The sequence below is a fragment of the Notamacropus eugenii genome, chromosome 3, assembly GCF_028372415.1.
Source record: "Notamacropus eugenii isolate mMacEug1 chromosome 3, mMacEug1.pri_v2, whole genome shotgun sequence".
Taxonomy (NCBI): domain Eukaryota; kingdom Metazoa; phylum Chordata; class Mammalia; order Diprotodontia; family Macropodidae; genus Notamacropus; species Notamacropus eugenii.
Genome location: NC_092874.1, coordinates 157,964,666 through 157,982,335, shown reverse-complemented (window position 1 = coordinate 157,982,335; position 17,670 = coordinate 157,964,666). Strand labels below are relative to the sequence as shown.

Here is a 17,670-nt window from a genome sequence, read left to right as displayed (position 1 = left end):
AGAGACCTGATGCAGGAGGATAAATTAAGAGGCGCAGGGGAAAGGTAATATGGACCTGAACTAGGGGATATACACAAGAGATGTTGTGGAGATTGATACAGAAGATGAGGGAGAGGGAAGGGTTGAAGATCAATCAATTAAAAAAAAAAAGATACAATTACTCTGCACCTATCCTTTTGCCAGGCATTGGGCTAAGTAATAGACAAAGAAAAAGTTAAATAGTTCATGCCCTCAAGGAGTTTACAGTGTTTAGGAGAGATTGTATACATATAGAAGAATGTATAAAACAAATACAAGTTAATTTGGGAGAAGTGGGTGCTTGTAATCAGGGCCATCTGGAAAGGCTTCCTGTCAAAGGTGGTACTTAAACTGAGATTAGAGAAAAGATTGTTTGAAGTTGATATGAGGATTGAATATATTGTGAGCATGGGTGACATCTATTGCAAAGGCATGGAGGTGGGAGAAGCTGAGGGACATCCAAAAAGTCTAAGAAAGGTGATACCAAGGTTGTGAACCTTATCAACTGGGTAAATGGTTATTATATTTCCTATATAAACAGGGAAGTTTGAAAAATTGGACTTCCAGAGGGGGAAGGTGATGAATTTCTTTGTTGGAAATGCTGAGTTGGCAATGTCTTTAGGATATAGAGTTGGAGATGTCCAAGGGTAAGTTAGCGATGTGGATGTGGAGCTCATGAGTAAGACTAGAGTTAGCTGTGTAGATCTGGGAATCATCTGCAAAGAGATGAAGGATGAAAAGTTCATAGTACCTGAGATCACCAAGAAGCAAAGTATAGGGGGAGAAAAGGAGGAGAAGAAGATGGAGAAAAAAAATAACAAAAGGAGGGCCAAGGTTTAGGGGATATCCATGATTTGGGTGTAGGACTAGGATAGTGATTCAGCAAAAAAGACTAAGAAAGAATGATGAGACAGGAAGAAAATCAAGAGAGATCATGGAAGAAGGAATATTCAAAATAAAGAGGTGGTCAATATCGTCACATGCTGCAGAAAGATCAAGAATAATGTGGACTGAAAAAAGACCATTTGACTTGACAGAGACTATCTATTCAATTAATCAATTAATAAACATTTGTTAAACACCTATTGTATACCAGACACTATGTGAAGCACTAGGAATATAAATAAATGCAAAAGATGATCCTTCCCTCAAGGAGCTTACGATGTAATGGAAAAGACAATATGGAAATCAATATTTACAAAACAATCTAAATACAGAATAAGTAGGATTTTTTTTAAGAGGGGAAGCACTGAAAATAAGAGGGGTTACAGAATGCTTCTTACAGAAGATGGGATTAGCTGAGACTTAAAGGAAGTCAGGTAGGTCAGTATTTGAAGCAGAGAAGGGAGAATGTTCCTGGCATGGAGGACTGCCAGAGAGAATGCCCAGAGTGCAGACAGAGTGTTTTGCTCATGGAACAGCCAGGAGCCCAGTATCACTGAATGGAAGAGTATGTGTTAGTGAGTAAGATGTAAGATGTATGGAAAGGTAGGAAGCAGCTAGGTTATGAAGGGCTTTTAAATGCCAAAGGAAGCATTGTATATTTGTTCTTGAAGGCAATAGAAAGGCCATGAAGTTTACGTGTGGGGAGGAGGTGACATAATTTGATGTGCATTTTAGGGAATTACTTGAATGAAGGACACATTAGAGTAGCAGGCAGGTCTACCAGGATGAGGTGAGCACCAACACTAGAGTGGTGATGGCAGCGTTAGGAAGAAAAGGGGCATGTTCAAGAGATGTTGCAAAGGAGAAATCAACAGGTCTTAGCAACAGCTTAGATATGCGGAATGAGAGATAGTGAGGAATCTGGGATGACTCCTAGACTGGGAGCCTGAGGGACTGGAAGGATGGTGTTGCCCTCTATAGTAACAGGGAAGTTAGGAGTATGGTTTAGGGGGGAAAGATAATATGTCTAGTTTTGGACATAGTGAGTTTAAGATGTCTACTAGATATCCAGATCAAGATGTCAAAGAAAATGATAACTGTGAGATTGGAGGTCTGCAGAGAAATTGGAGCAGGAAAGGCAAATTTGAGAATCATCTGCATAAAGATGGTAATTAAATCCATGGGAATGGATGGGATCGCCAAGTAGCATAGAAGAATTAAAGAGGGCCCAGGACAAAACCATGATTTTGAGGAGTATCTAACAAAGGAGACAGAGGAGGAATGATCAGAGAGGTAGAAGGAAAACCAGGGGACAGTGGTATCTTCAAAAGCTAGAAAGAAGAGAATATCCAAGAGGAAAAGAGCGATCAACAGTGTCAAAGACTGCATAGATCAAGAGCTTGAGGTCAGGAGTCAATTGCCTGCTAATTAAGGGCAAAATGGAATTATAATATCAGTTTTTGATCTTCAAATTCAGTGTGTGTGTGTGTGTGTGTGTGTGTGTGTGTGTGTGCATACGTGTACATGTGTTTCTATTTACTTGGGGAAGGGAATTCACTAATCCATCATGTTAGTTATTTGGAATTATTTACCTTTGTCAAAATATCTATAGCACGTGCATTGGGATTTAGCAGTATTAAATTCTGGCAGAAGCCTTCTCACATATCTGTACATTGAAATGCGTGTATATGTGTCCTTCTATGTCTTTATTTGGCAGAAGTGGACTTGTTCAGGAACACAGTGCTTGACTTTTATTTAACTTGAATTTTGAAAAATTTGAATAATGGGATCTCAAGAGAAAATACATGTGCTGGGTACCATATGTGGCCTTATGGTAATAGACAGGTAAGTTCATTTATGACTCTAAAAACAGAGCTTTAAAAGATAAATAAACCTATGTTCCGAATTTCTCTTTGCTCTCCCCCTCTGTTATAGATGAAGAACTCTTCTCAGGAATGTACATCGATTTCATGGGTACAGATGCTGCTATTTTTCGGAGTTTGACCAAAAGGAATGCAGTCAGAACAGATCAACACAATTCTAAATGGCTAAGTGGTAAGACAGTCATTTTAATGGATGCTTTTGATTCTCACATACCAATCTTTTTTTTGTTGTTATTTCTGAAATTTTCAGAAAGGAAACTGAGGGGAAATGTCAAGAAAATAACATGTCCCAGATAATGTACTCCTGGTGTGATTGATGAAGACTCTTACAGAGTTGATTCTAAATATTTGGCTAAAGTGAATAGTTTAAATAATCCCTGACTTCTGTAACATTTTACCATCTTCATCATAAAGCAGTTGTCACAGAATATATGTGTATATATATATATATATATATATATATAAAACATATGTGCATATGTTATACATGCACAAGCACACACATCAGTTTATGTCACCTCGGCATCTAAGTCAACAATAAACAAAATCTCTTTTGAAAGCAATTATTCATTATATTTAGTTAAATTATACAATAAGCTTATAAGCCTTAGAATCACTGAATTACATTCTAATTTATATGTACTTTGATGGCTTAAAAATAAGCCAGAGTTACTATGCCTTTCTACACTATATACTTACTTTTATCAGAGATGAACAGGAATACATTCACAGAAATTCATCTACTGAGGTCCCAGAAAAATGTTTATCATAAGAGTTCTTCGTCTGCTCTTACTCTGTCACTTTGGCCTTTTGCTTAAGAAGAAGGGGTGGGGGGAACAAATGAGGGAGATCCTTGTCACTGTGCCTTGAGGAAAATGCCTTGCTGCTGCTCGATGTGGTAATCTTTTTAACACTTCCCAGATGATCATGAATCACCCTAGCAAAGCATCCAATTGCACTTATATTCCAGTGCAAGAAAGCACTGATTGTGCATTTATTTTTTGAAATTATTCTTCTCATACATCTGGAAGCTGAGACTTCTGAAGTTGATTATGGTCTGAGAATAAGGAGACCCTCTATGTCTTTAAATGGCATCATAATTTTTTTTTTTAAATTCTTCCCCTTCATTCAGTATGCTGTATTTTAATGTAGCTTTTTTTTTTTTTAGTTCTTCAACTTTCACCTCCTTATTCTGCTTCATTGAATTTCAATGTGTGTGGACAAAACTTAAAGCAGTCTGCTAAGGCAGTGGTAGCAAACTCACCAATAGAAACAAGGGCCATAGAAGCATACATAAAGATCTCTATGGGTCACATATTAACTTAGAAAACCATGTTTTTATATTTATATGTGCATGCACACATGTGTGCCTATATAGTATGTGAATGCATATGTAGATTTATATATTCTATATTAAAGATGCATTATTATATATGTATTATATAATATTATATATTAAAATCAGATAGGAGCTCTTTTTTATTTAGTTCAGGCAGACCACACTCAGGAGTTGTGGGCTGCATTTGGCCCATATGTTTGACAACTATAATATATAAACATACGTATGTACATACATACATGCCTTTCTCATCAAAACTTTTTAAGCATTACATATATATATATCTATGCATACACGCACTGAGCACATAAAGACTCACACATATATGTGGGCATATTTACACATATATATGCAAACATACATGTGCACACATTCCAAGGAAGGGGAAAATATACAAAGACTGGGAATGTAACGACTTAGAGCTGGAACAGATCTCAGTGATTCTATAATACCACAATCAAGGGCTCCTTATTAGAAATTAAAAAACAAAAACGATAAGGAAAACTAAGTCATGCCCTTACTTAGGGATGAAGCCAGGTCTAAAATCAGGTCTGCTAACAAACCCTGGTCTGCCCTGTGTTCCTGAGATCTCTGCTGTAAAAGTAAAATGTTTTCCTCCACCAAGTTATATAAGATTATTTTCATAAAAGTTTCCCTTCTTCACAACATGTTTGTAACTGTTACAGACAATGGAACTATTGGAAAGAAAAAATGTTGGCCCATTTTTATCAGACACAGTGGAATGTGAAAAAAAAATGCCATTTAGTTCTACTTTCCCATAGAGAGTAATAACTAGGAAAAAACATTTAGCAAAAATCAATCCCCTTAATAAGACTGTTTCTGTCCTTCCCAGCTTGTTAATGCTAATAATAATGATGGTCTGAGTAGTAATAGTTGAAGAAGAGGAAGAAAGCATTACACATTTTTACATTTTAAATTTAAACAGCAACTCTCTTCACAAAAATCCTTGGAAGTAAATTGGGACATTTTCATAAATTTATATATAAAGAAATAATTTTATTTTATAAATTTTATAAATGAGGAAACTGGTGTTTGGAGAAGCACTTACACACATTTGAATAGCAAGTGAATGTTCAAGCAAGGCCTTAGCAGATTATGTTAACAGGTACTGGCCTTCTACCCCAGCATTCAGTGTTCTTTCTCATACTCCAGACTTAAGGAGGGAAAAATTTCTTTTTTTCAATAATGGCTTTCCTTTATATATTACTCTAAGAAAACTCTAGTAAGGGCTTCCCTGATATTTTAGGTAGTTATCCATTTCCAATGAAGATATGGTAACCATTTATAAAAAAAAATCATTGGGAGGTTTATCATATATGATAAATTCTAAATCCTCCATCATAGAATTTATGATAAATGGTACTCGAAACTCAATAATAGCTAGTATTTATATAGCATTTTAAGGCTTACAAAGTCTCTAAGATATGAGATATCTCATCTGATCCTTACAACAACCCTGCAAAGCAGGTACTATTATTATCCTTCTTGTACAGAGGAAGGTGAGATTGAAAGGGGCTTAAGTGACTTGCCCTGGGTCTCCCAGCTGGTGTCTGAGGACAGATTCAAACTGAGGTTTTCCTGATTCCAAGTCCAGCACTCACTTGATCCACTGTGCCACCTAGCTGCCACTGATTAATTTCCCTGTTTTTGCTGAGGGGTGGCCATCTTCCTAGTAACCCCATCTCATAAACCTGGAGTAATCCTTAACTCCTCTCTCTCCCTCATAGGATCAATCCAGTTCTCTCCCAAGTCTTACTCATTCTACCCTGAAAACATCTGTCACATCTGTCCCCTTTTTTTCCCACACACTTGGCTGTAATCTAACTCAGCCTCTCTTTACCTCTTGTCTAGATTATCATAAGAGCCTTCTAATTTGGTCTCTTTTTTCACTAATCTGTCTTTCATGTGGTTGCCAGAATAATTTTATCTAAGGCAGGAATCCGATCATGTCTAAACCTCAATTGGGTCCCAATTATTTCTAAGAGAAAATAGCAGCTCCTCAGAGTAGCATTTAAGGTCTTGGTCATTTAGGGTCCAATCCTTAGTCAGTCATTGAACTTCTCTCTGCCTCAGTTTCCTCATTTCTAAAGTGAAGTAATAATAGCATCTCCTTATCAGAATCCTTGTAAGGATAAAATGAGATAGTATTTGTAAAGCACTTTGAAAAATCTTAAATGGCAGAAATAAAAGCTATTATTATTATTAAGTGTCTTATTGTGCAGGACTAGGAGCTGTGGGGAATTCACAGAATAAAGTAATATTTTATTTATTTTATATCCCCGATACTCTGGAATGTACAGCCTGATAGAGATTAAGCATGTGCACAAATAACTATAATGCCAGGTAGAATTTATTATTATATTATTACTACTTTTCTGAAAATTGCATACTCTCTCTTTAAAAAAAAATATTCATTTTCTTTTTAATTGATGGAATTAAACAAGCATTTTCATAACATAGTATATAATAAGATGATTGCCCAAGAAACTACAAATTTGTTATGTCCAACTTGTTATTCTGTTTAAATATATAATAAAGTTATAATGTAAATTTCTTTTCCCCTTCCCCCTCAGCACATTCTGCATTCTAGTCAGTTTCACTGGCTAGCTTTTTCTGCAACTGTTTGTTTTGATTTTTGTATCACTATCACTTAGCATAATGCCTTGCAGATAATAGAAGTTAATATATGCTTAATTAAATGGAATAATATATCACACATTTGCAAGTGAATTAGTGATACATATATAAATATTCTTAATTGTCATCTTTATTTGTTTTTTTTCTAGAACCTATGTTTGTAGATGCACATGTTATCCCAGATGGTACTGATCCCAATGATGCAAAAGTATACTTTTTTTTCAAAGAAAAACTAACTGACAACAGTGGTACTACCAAGCAGATTCATTCCATGATTGCTAGAATATGTCCTGTGAGTATATTTTTGGGTATTACCTATTTTAATTGGATAAATGATATTTCTTTTCCAACTTGTTTGGTTGCTCCTGCTTATTGTGCTATATTTTAAATAAAACAATGGAATTGTAAATTTTATTTAGACACAGCTTGAATACATATTCATTGGGGAAGCAGAGCAAACATTTAATGATGTTTGTCCAAAAATAACCAATATTTTATATGAATTATTCATTTTTCCATGTCATAAAAATGCCTACACATGTAGCACAAGTGCATGTGCAAAAAAAATCCCAGTAAATACAGTTAAGTCTCACAAGTTAAGCCTGATGGTGAGGAAAATCCATGTAGATAAGTGACAATCACAGAGCATTTTCAAAATACAGAAATAATAATTTCTGTAGTTAAGTACAAAGCTTGATGTAGGATAACTAAATACATTCATATAACTGATGATTAGAGGACATCTAATAGAGATTTTTAAGAGATTTATACAATTATATTTAATGTTCAATCCAGTATATGTTTATTGAGCATTTACAAATATAGCTAGAATTCAATAAGAATTTCATTGTAGAGGACTAGGAGCTATGGGGAACTTAATGAATAAAATATAGTTCCTGATGCCATAGAAAGTATAGCCATGTAGAAATTAGATATATGCACAGATAATTCTTAGCACCAGGTAGTATTTGAAAATTGACTAGAAGGAACAAAGTTTCTGTGATCTGTGATATTTCAGAGGAATAAGATTTTACCTGCTGTTGAGAAATCAGTGATGTATTTGTGGAAGAGTTTACATTTCTGTGAGGCTTTGATGGAAGGATGATCAGATTTAAAACTCAGATACTCTTTCCACTAAACATGCTGCCCTAGTTTGAACTTTGTTCAAATGAATTGAATAATATGCAAATGAGTATTCTACATTTTTTATTGTATCGGAAAACCATGTGTTCTCTGAGGCAAGTCAATGCCCTACTTATCTAACAGATCAAACTTTGCTCCAATTTAATTAATCATATGAAACAAAGAAGCAAAGCATAAAGGAAATAAAAGGGATTTCTGAGTAAAGAGGAGAAGGGATTCTATAAGATCCATTCCAATCTGCATGAGAAGAAGTGCATAATCCTGTGCTTTGGACAGTACACAGATCATCACGAGTAGTATAAAGTAAAAGATTAGAAGCAGTTAGCACATTCTGAGCAGGAGGGAGAACTATGTAGCACAGATCTCTGGAGCCATGATATATAGTGCAAAATAGTTCAGTAGTCCTCAAGGGAATTATTACATTTTGGCTGATTGCAATAATTGATGATCATAATGATGCCCTGAGTCATCAAGAAAAGGTTATGTAATATTCAATCTGTATGGAAGCATGAACTCATTTTTAGAATGGTATCAGCCATTAATATTTTAAAAATGAAATGGCTAGTTTTATTAAACTGGGCAATATACTTTACCTAGAAAATTATTTATATTAATATGACATTCCTCAATAATGACAAGTACATGTAGCACTGCTTTATTTAAAATATACTTTTTAAAATCTTGTCTCATTTATCTATCAGGAAATGATCAGTTTTTAAAATGCAAATATTAAATATCACCTCATAATATTGTAGGATGTTTATAATTAGAGTGTCCAAAGTTATGTCATGTCTATTCTTTACTGTTATATTTAAATCTGATGTGATTTGTCAATGCCCTTCTTTTCAGAATGACACTGGTGGACAGCGTAGCCTTGTTAACAAGTGGACCACTTTCTTAAAGGCTAGATTAGTATGCTCAGTGATGGATGAAGATGGCACTGAAACTTATTTTGATGAACTAGGTATGTTGATGTTGGTCTGAGATTTGGTTTTAAGAGGCAATTTTTAAGAATTCTAACTTAAAACAGTTAGAAAATTTTGTATTCCATATGAAAGTTGATACTAATAAGGGAATTGTTCTAATTTGCCAATTTAGATTACCATCTTATGATATGTATGATTTATTAAAAGTTCATAAACTCTAGTTTCTGGCTAAGTAATGTCAACTTTCCCTTATAAACTAATTTAATTTGTGTATACATACACACACATATATGTGTACATACACATATATATGTCTGTATCTTTCCACATATACATACACATACTCAAACCACACATGAAATATTTTTGCCTGAAGATAGATGACCTGTGAACAGTTAGTTCCTGTTCAGATATCTATTGGACTAGCTGATCTCTGAGGTCCCTTTTAATTCTGAAATTCCAAGTATGAATGGAAGCTATGTTTGTACCAGAAAGACTAATTGGTCTATGCTTTGTGGGATGAATTGGAAAGAGAAAAGACAAAGGTGCAGAGATTGTTGGGAGTCATCAGACAATGAGAATCCAAACTAAAGGAGTGGCAGTGGGAAGATTAGAGAGGGGATGGAAGTGTATTACAGAAGGGAATTGTTAGGAACTAGTGATTAATTGACTCTCTTTGATGAATAAAAGATTGCTTTAAATTTACCAGGCATGGATGACTTGGAGAATAATTAACAAAATGGAGAACCTTCTACAAAGTTCAGTGGAGAAATGAAGAATTCCATTTTAGACACATTAAACTTGAATTGTCTAGTGGGATTTTCCTCACTGGGAGTTCCCTACATCACTGATATCATTTGCCTGGACAAAGGTTGACTTGTCAGGGAACATTTCCAACGAACCCTGTAAAATTTGAGCTAGTCAAGGGATAAAAACAATATGGATCACAACAAGTTCTTCAAAAACATGTAGTTCTTTTTGTGCTGGAGATGAGTCATGACAGGAGTTTTTGAAAATACAGTCAGTCTTCAAGTTTTGAGGGGGTAACACTCCAAGAAAATGGCACCAAAGTCAAAAGGGCAAATGTTGATACATTGAATCTTTGAGAAATAGGCAGTTATGTTCCTGTGACTGACAAAACCAGTAATTTTTTGATAGTGATTTCTGAATATACGCTGTCCTGAATATAATTCTTTATAATAAAACATGCTTCATGCATGCTTTATGTGTAATTTCAGTGTTATAAAACGTTTACTCAAGGTTTAACCTACACATTTAATAAATTCTACAAGTAATTATAGTATAGTGATAATATTGGATTTGAGATTTTCAAATAACTGTAATTTTTCTTTTGTAGAGGATGTGTTTCTGCTAGAAACAGATAATCCTCGGACAACACTTGTGTATGGTATTTTTACAACATCAAGGTAATGATCTGTTTTAAAAAAAGTATAATTTCTGTTCTTAAGTTGTCTTAAATTATATAGAGTTAACAGCATTGAATGAACTCTTCTATGTGTAATTTAATTTTCCTTAACAATTGGAATATACCTATTCATATTACTTTCAACAGATTGATTGGCAAATATGTTTCAGCTAGACTAAACTTAAAAAAAAAATCTTGCCTTATATTGGTAGAATGTTATCTTGACAGAAGGAGGAAAAATATGATTTCTTGAGCAAAAATTAAATGACAAAATCTACCAATTGAAATTAAATCTACTTTTGTTCATTGATCAATAACTTGACTTGTTTGTCAAGAAAAATGATGACAAATATGCTTACAAAACTGATCCAAAACTGAACCTTTAAACTTTCCGTTAGTACTGATAGTAAACAAGATAATATAGGCTCGACTTCAGAAGACATTTTCAAGTGCTTCTAACTTGTTTTCCATACTAGGAACCTTATAATTAAATTAAAACATATAAAGTTTTTTTTTTATTATCACAAATGTATAGGATTATAGAACTCAGAGTTGGGATTGACCTTTGTGATGCATTAGCACATACTTAAAAATCAGAGAAGAATGCTTTGTGCAGTATCCTTCACAGGTGGGCATCCAATCTCCTCTTGGAAAGCTCCAATGACTTCTTGAGGGAGCTCATTTTGTTGTTGTACATCTGTACTTCCTGTAAATTTCTTCCTTATATTTGCATGAAAATCTGGCTTTCTCTAACATCCATTGGTCTTAATCCTGATCTTTGAAGCTACAAACAGGTTTAAACCTTTTCCCACATGACAATCATTTCAGTATTTGAAGATATTGTGAGGTTTCTGCTTACTTTTATCTTTCCCAAGTTCCCCATCCATTGTCTTCAACCCATTCCTCATATAAGTTTTCAGCTCCACACTTTTTTTTTAACCACATTTGTCTGGATGTACTCAAGTTGTTTTTGTTTCTTAATATTCCTCTTAAAATGTGGTAAACAATTATCTGAGCAAGTAGATAATGTCTTATTTCTTTTGTGCAGGACCAGAACATCTGCCATGGCTACCTTAGATTGTACTATTATTTTTAAAGTAGCAACTGAGAAAAAACTGTGGCTGTAATGATCCCTATCTAAGCTGCAGGCAGATAAATCTGTACATGAATCTCATTCAGAAAAAAATAGGAATAAAAGACAAATAGCATGGGGAATTGGAAGGTTTTAAAATTTTATTCTGAATTTAACATGTTCTTAAAAAAACTTTTTTAGACTATTGTTCTTACAATGGAAACTGGATTTGTATCAAGGACACAATAAACTAAACAAAGAAGAGTTCCAAATCGTCAAGGCAGGTTTAGATTTAAGGGAAAGATTTTATGTTTCCAGGTTTCTGTTTTTCTAACAACCAACACATTTATTTTTATAAAAAAAAAAATCCAGGATGGATGTTAGATGATTAAGGCTGGGGATCATACTATTTATGTAGATTTTTTTATATCAAAGTCAATTATTTTCACCCCTTTATGCCCCAAATTAGGTATGTAACAGGAGAGAAACATTAGTGATGAATAACAATTGTTAGTTTTAGTTGATATGTATGTGTGACTAAAGAGTATGTTCTTTTGGCAAGAACTGAAATAAAACTTACAAAGATGTATTGTCTGATTTAGTATGCCTTTTTGAACTATGTCCCTTTTTTGTCTATGACTAACTGGAAAACTGTATAAAAGAATCAGGAAGAAAATGATTTTATACAATTATAATTAATGTTCATGACAGGAAAAATCTGAGATCCTTCTCCTAACAACATGGTTGTAAGTGTAGATACTCATTGGTTGATAAACATTTATTTAGGCTCCTGGTCTGTTCCTGACACTGCTAAATTCTGGGTATACAAACAAGAAAAAGATAATTCCTACCCTTCAGGTGCTTAAATTGCATGGAGGAAGACAGAGCATGAAAGGAAGCTGAATAGCCGGGGATGAGACACCATGGGGCAGTGTCATGAGTGCATGATGTTCAGAGACAGACTTTGAATTTATTGATACCATAGTTTCCTTGGCATCAGTAAAAGTCACACTGAAATTGACATAGAAAGTCCTTCAGTAAAAGTCACACTGAAATTGACTTTTCAATAGAATTCAACAGGAGTTTCTTGAATTCAGATATCAGTTTCACTTGTCCATGAGAAAAAGGGAGAGCCTAGACATCTGCTTTAGTGTGTTTATTCCTAGGCAGTAAAAAAAGCATACTTTTATATTACTGATCCTACTACGATCACAGATTAATTAATCAGTCCATGTCAGATGAAAACCTTTTTTTCTTACCTATTAGGTTAAGCATTTATGTCTGAATCACACAACATTTGCCTTTTTTTGTGTTGTATGATTGAGGCACATTAATCATATCTAAATCATACCTTTTCTTTTTATTCATTTCCGGTGCTGCAATAGTAACAATAATAAACACAAAAATAATATAAGTACACATTTGTAACATAATATAACAAATAAGTAATAAATTTATATCTGTTGATTCATTTATGTGTTATATATATGAAGGGGGAAATACTTTAAAGATTTATAAAGAACTTTATTTCTTTTTAGCTTTTTTAGAAGAGGGTATTTAATAAGATACTATAATGAGAACAATTTTTCTAAATATTGCTCCCAAAGTCTGAGATACATTCTCTCACCAATACATACCAAGTCCTGGGGTAAATGGGCTTGAGTTTAGAGAGCATGTACTGCAGAGTGGTATATCACAGCTCTGAAAGTCCCTTTGATGATAACTTCAAGATGTTACCTACAAGTATGGAATAACATTTCTGCTGGAAAGCCTTAATATATGTCCGATCTGTCCTTGCTAGTGAGGCAGACCCTGTATACTAGCTGTCCTGGCAATGCTATTAGAGCTCCATTAAGAAATCTAAAATCCCCTGAACCCTTCAAAACCTACAGGGACCTACTCAGGCCAAAGGGATGTTGGGGAGGATAGCCAGGGATAGTCCCTGTATTATTCCTTCCCACACCCCAAGCCATTTTTCCTCAGAGGTTTTCCTAGAATGCTTTCCAACCCATAATTTGTTTGATATTTTATACATGACCCCTAGGATATGACCAGGTTTTCTCATCTAATCTGAACACCGATGCCTGTATAATGTCACTTCACTTGATTGAGGGATTTTTTTCATACTTAACTCTAAAATCTTTTTTGTTTGATTTTTGACACATTTTCTCATTTTATTAAAGTATAACAGAGTGGGGTGTTTGGACTGATTTACCCAATCACCATTCTAGTTTATACTTCAAAAAATGATTCAAGGCCATTCTCTTGGAATTCTTTCTCATTTCCCTGAAATCCATGCCAATATCAGTTTGCTAGTATTCTATGTGTGTTCGATCTAATATGTTCAAATAAAAAAAGTAAATCTTTGCTTATTTGTTTCTTTTTCAGCTCAGTATTTAAAGGTTCAGCAGTATGTGTATATCACTTATCTGATATTCAGACTGTGTTTAATGGACCATTTGCCCACAAAGAAGGGCCAAATCATCAGCTGATTCCATACCAGGGGAGAATTCCTTACCCCCGTCCTGGCACTGTAAGTACCTACCTTTGCGTATTTACTGTTCTTGTATGATTTGCCTTCACTAATAGCTAAATACAATAGAGTAAATATTTGTTCTTCCACAAATACATTGTAGCTCATATAAACTGAAAAGTTTGAACTTTTTTGTTATCATCATTATTTTCTAGCACCTTAATTTTTTAACAATCATATACCTAAATGGATCTTCATAATAACACTGTGAGATGAACACGCAAATTCTGGTTTTAGGCACTTCAATTGTTTTTCCTTTGATTTGCCCAGAGCAACAGTGCAGGAACAAGGAGACTGATGACTTAAAGAAATTAAGAAGTGATCCTCTTTTATAGATGCCCTTATAGTTTCAAAATTATATGCCTCATGTCTTTAAAAGAGATAACTTTTTATAGAAAAGTCCAGAATTGGAATTGGCTATAATTATAATCTAAAAATGATAATCAGAATGATTAAGATTATCCTCCAAGTAGAGCTATAGCAGTCGTAAGCATTAAATATCAGTTTCTAAATGAAATTACTTTGGCAGGAAAGGGGGAAAGCTGAGAAACACAATCAATTTATATGACTAAATATTACTGTTTATTAAAGAACCACAAATTCTCCAGCTGAAGATACAGAAGCAACAATGTCTGATAAAAAATGGAACTTTTTCCAGTCTTTCAATGATAACATTCCTATTATTTTTAGGTAGCATTTATTACATTTGGTAGTCATTTCAACCATAGTCTGCTTTTAGCAATACTGATTAATGTTCCTATCTTGGTTTAAATAGCATAAAAAGCCCTGAATTAAGAGAAAATACTACACCATAGGACTGCCTATCCGCCCCCCCCCTTTAACTCATTATACTTGATGGAATAGGGTAATAGAAATTGTGAAGAAATGAAAAATGCCTAAGTAAGACAGATCTTTTGGAAAGTAAAAATGATTCAGAGTAAATCATTTGCATTTAAACTTTAGAATTTATTTTGCTGGTATTGACAGATGGTTATAATTCAATTTATATCTCTCACTTTTCAAGGAATTAAAGAATATTAGTATTTTAGAGCTTGCTCAGACCTGAGAGATTTTCTAATTCATCCACCTCCCCTTCATTTTATGCATTAGAAAACTAAAGCAGGGAGATTAACCAATTTCTTTAAGGACTCTAAGGCTCAAAGTTAGTTAGGGGTAGAGACTGGAATCAAGTTCTCCTCACTTCTATTTCATTGCCCTTTGTACTAAATAAAGGAAAATAACTGTAGACCTAAATCACTCTCTAAGGTGCTAGATAGGAATGCAGTGTCTCAAATAGCTTTCAATTTTTTTTTTTAATAATTTGGAATACTTTGTACATAAAGTCAAAAGCTTATAGCCTAGAATACTGGATTTGGAATAAGACTGTATGGTCTCAACACAGTTCAGCTTTATCTTAAGAAAATATTTTTAACAATTAGAGTTGTCCAAAAGGTGAATAAGTTTGCTTGGGGAAAAAAAAACAAATAAAAACAAATTGAACTCTTCTCCTCCTTTAAGCAGATGTTCTATGGCCATTTGTTGAGGATATTGTAAACAGAATTCTTCCTTTGGGTAGCATTATGTCTTGAGATTGGTCACATCTTCTCTATTGATGGGAAGCTAAGTGATTTCTGTAGACAGAATCTAGATGTGTTACTCTGAACTTGATCTGAAACAGAACTTGTTAGAATTTTCATGCAAGATAATTAGGAAAGATAATTATGAGCCTGGGTCCAGGTATCACCTGTGAATGTGCCCATTCACAGTAAATACAATGGGCAGAAATGTTCCTATTTCATCACTGACAAGCATTATGATGTTACTGTTCCTTTCTGTCTCAACTAGTACAGACTTATATCACTAACTCTACCATGTGTTTCTAATAATCAACATATGAAAGTACTCTTTGGCATTATAGGCAGGATTACAGAGATCATTCATACATATATAGAATGCCACCTCTTTCTCTTTTGTCACCTCAGCCTATGGGACTATATGCTGTCTGTAATAATGACAGGTAGCAATCTGGCTATGAACACTGAGCTTCTCTCCCAAGATTTAATGATGCTTCGATTCCATTCACTGCTTCCTATCAGCCATTTCCCAACAGATAATGATTTTCCTAACCCACAGAAAAGTCTTAGCACTTGATTTCTAGTTATTTTCCCTCAAAGTAAAATTCATTGTTGTTTTAAGATTGTGAGGAAACAGCTTTGTGCATTTGAATTATCTGTCCTTCTGGGTGAAAGGGAGAATTGGAAATGAATGAGGATATTTTTGGATAAGAACAACCACAAATCCAGTCATTCTATATGTCAAAGTTAAATGACCACTGACTCACACTTAGCAGAGTCTTACCTCATGTTCTTTGTAAGTCATTTAATCAGAATATTTATTGAAATTCAAGGAAAGAGCATAATTATTTTGAATGCCCAATAGAAGTAGTGAGGTGATATACCATTCAGAGCCCTGGACTTGGATTCCAGTTAACCCACCTCAGCTGTTTAATAGTTCTGAGACACTGGGAAAAAATCATTTAGCCTCTCTCAGGATCAGTTTCACCCTCTGAAAAATGGAGATTTTAATAGCTGTAACACCTCCCTCCAAGAAGTATAGCAAGTGTCAAATGGGATAATGTATGTAAAACATTTTGCAATCCTTACAGTGCTTTATCAATGTACTTGTTATTATCATTAAGTAGTATATTGTTATCTGTCACTATCCTCTGAACAAAAGTTAATGGAGTCAGAATGGATAATTTCATATATCAGTAGAGACCTGGTCAGGACTGATGCAGTTAAAATGAAAGAGAAAGAAAGCTTTTCTCCTCCGTTAAAGACATCCTCCTTTTGTAAGGTATGAATGTGTCCATGGACACAACATTGTGATGATTTATGGTGATATCTAATGAAGTTTAGGAAGTACCCTTAGTCTGCTTACTTGTTGAGGTTTTGACACCTCATTGAGGATGAATGATTGAGTCATGGCATGTAGGGATGACTAAGTCAGAGTTTTTACAGATCTTATCTGTTCTACTCTCTTGGAGTGGGACCCATAAGACCTTGCAGAGAACAGAGAGAATGGGATCAGGAAACAGCTAAGCACATACCTGGACAAAAATAGCTCAGGTCTCTGGAGCATTGAAGCTTCGTACATCTATACAGAGATCCAAAGGATATCTCTGCTCCAGAAATGGAAGTGATAGAATCATTCAGCTCCAAAGATGGCAGCCTCGCAAAAACAAAGCTTTTTGGCCTATAGATGGTAACAGCTGGTGCTAACAAGGAAAAATCCAGGACTTAAGTCTTCCAGAGAGAAGAGGAGACTGTGCATGTGGCCTTAGAGCTGCAGTATTGATCATCAAGGGAGTGAGACATGATGGGTAAGAGTAAAAGTGTAGCTTGCTCTTTTCTTTTGCCCTGAGTTTTTCAAATCATTCATGCCCCAAGACTACTAGAGTTGAATATCTCCCAGGATTCACATCTAAAGTTCCATTACAGAGGAGCACCATATATTGATTGTAACAATACTATAAATCTAGAGGACTATATAGCTCCCTTGGCTGGGCACTGGGATGTAGAAGTCAGGAGAATTTGCCAAAAAGGGAAAGTTATCATGATTATTTTGGGGCTCCAATAAGTCTTGTGCATGTTTTTTTTTTTTTAATGTGGGTTAAACTAAAGGCTGACATATATCTGAGATATATTGTAAGTCTGAGTGCTTGCAAAGAAGCTGAGGACCCTTCTTACCCTGCATATGTAGAGACTGAGACATGATGCTAGTGTGA

At 34.5% G+C, this 17,670-nt stretch overlaps 1 protein-coding gene across 3 annotated transcripts in view; it reads left to right on the top strand.

Annotated features, from left to right (window-relative positions):
- SEMA3C (semaphorin 3C) overlaps positions 1-17,670 on the top strand; it is a 191,716-nt gene that overhangs the window by 118,246 nt on the left and 55,800 nt on the right. For all 3 annotated transcript variants that reach the window (XM_072653207.1, XM_072653208.1, XM_072653209.1), the window contains exons 7-11: positions 2,839-2,958; positions 6,933-7,075; positions 8,776-8,890; positions 10,210-10,279; positions 13,739-13,883. In XM_072653207.1, coding sequence (XP_072509308.1) covers positions 2,839-2,958; positions 6,933-7,075; positions 8,776-8,890; positions 10,210-10,279; positions 13,739-13,883 — 593 coding nt within the window. The remainder of the gene's footprint in view (positions 1-2,838; positions 2,959-6,932; positions 7,076-8,775; positions 8,891-10,209; positions 10,280-13,738; positions 13,884-17,670) is intronic.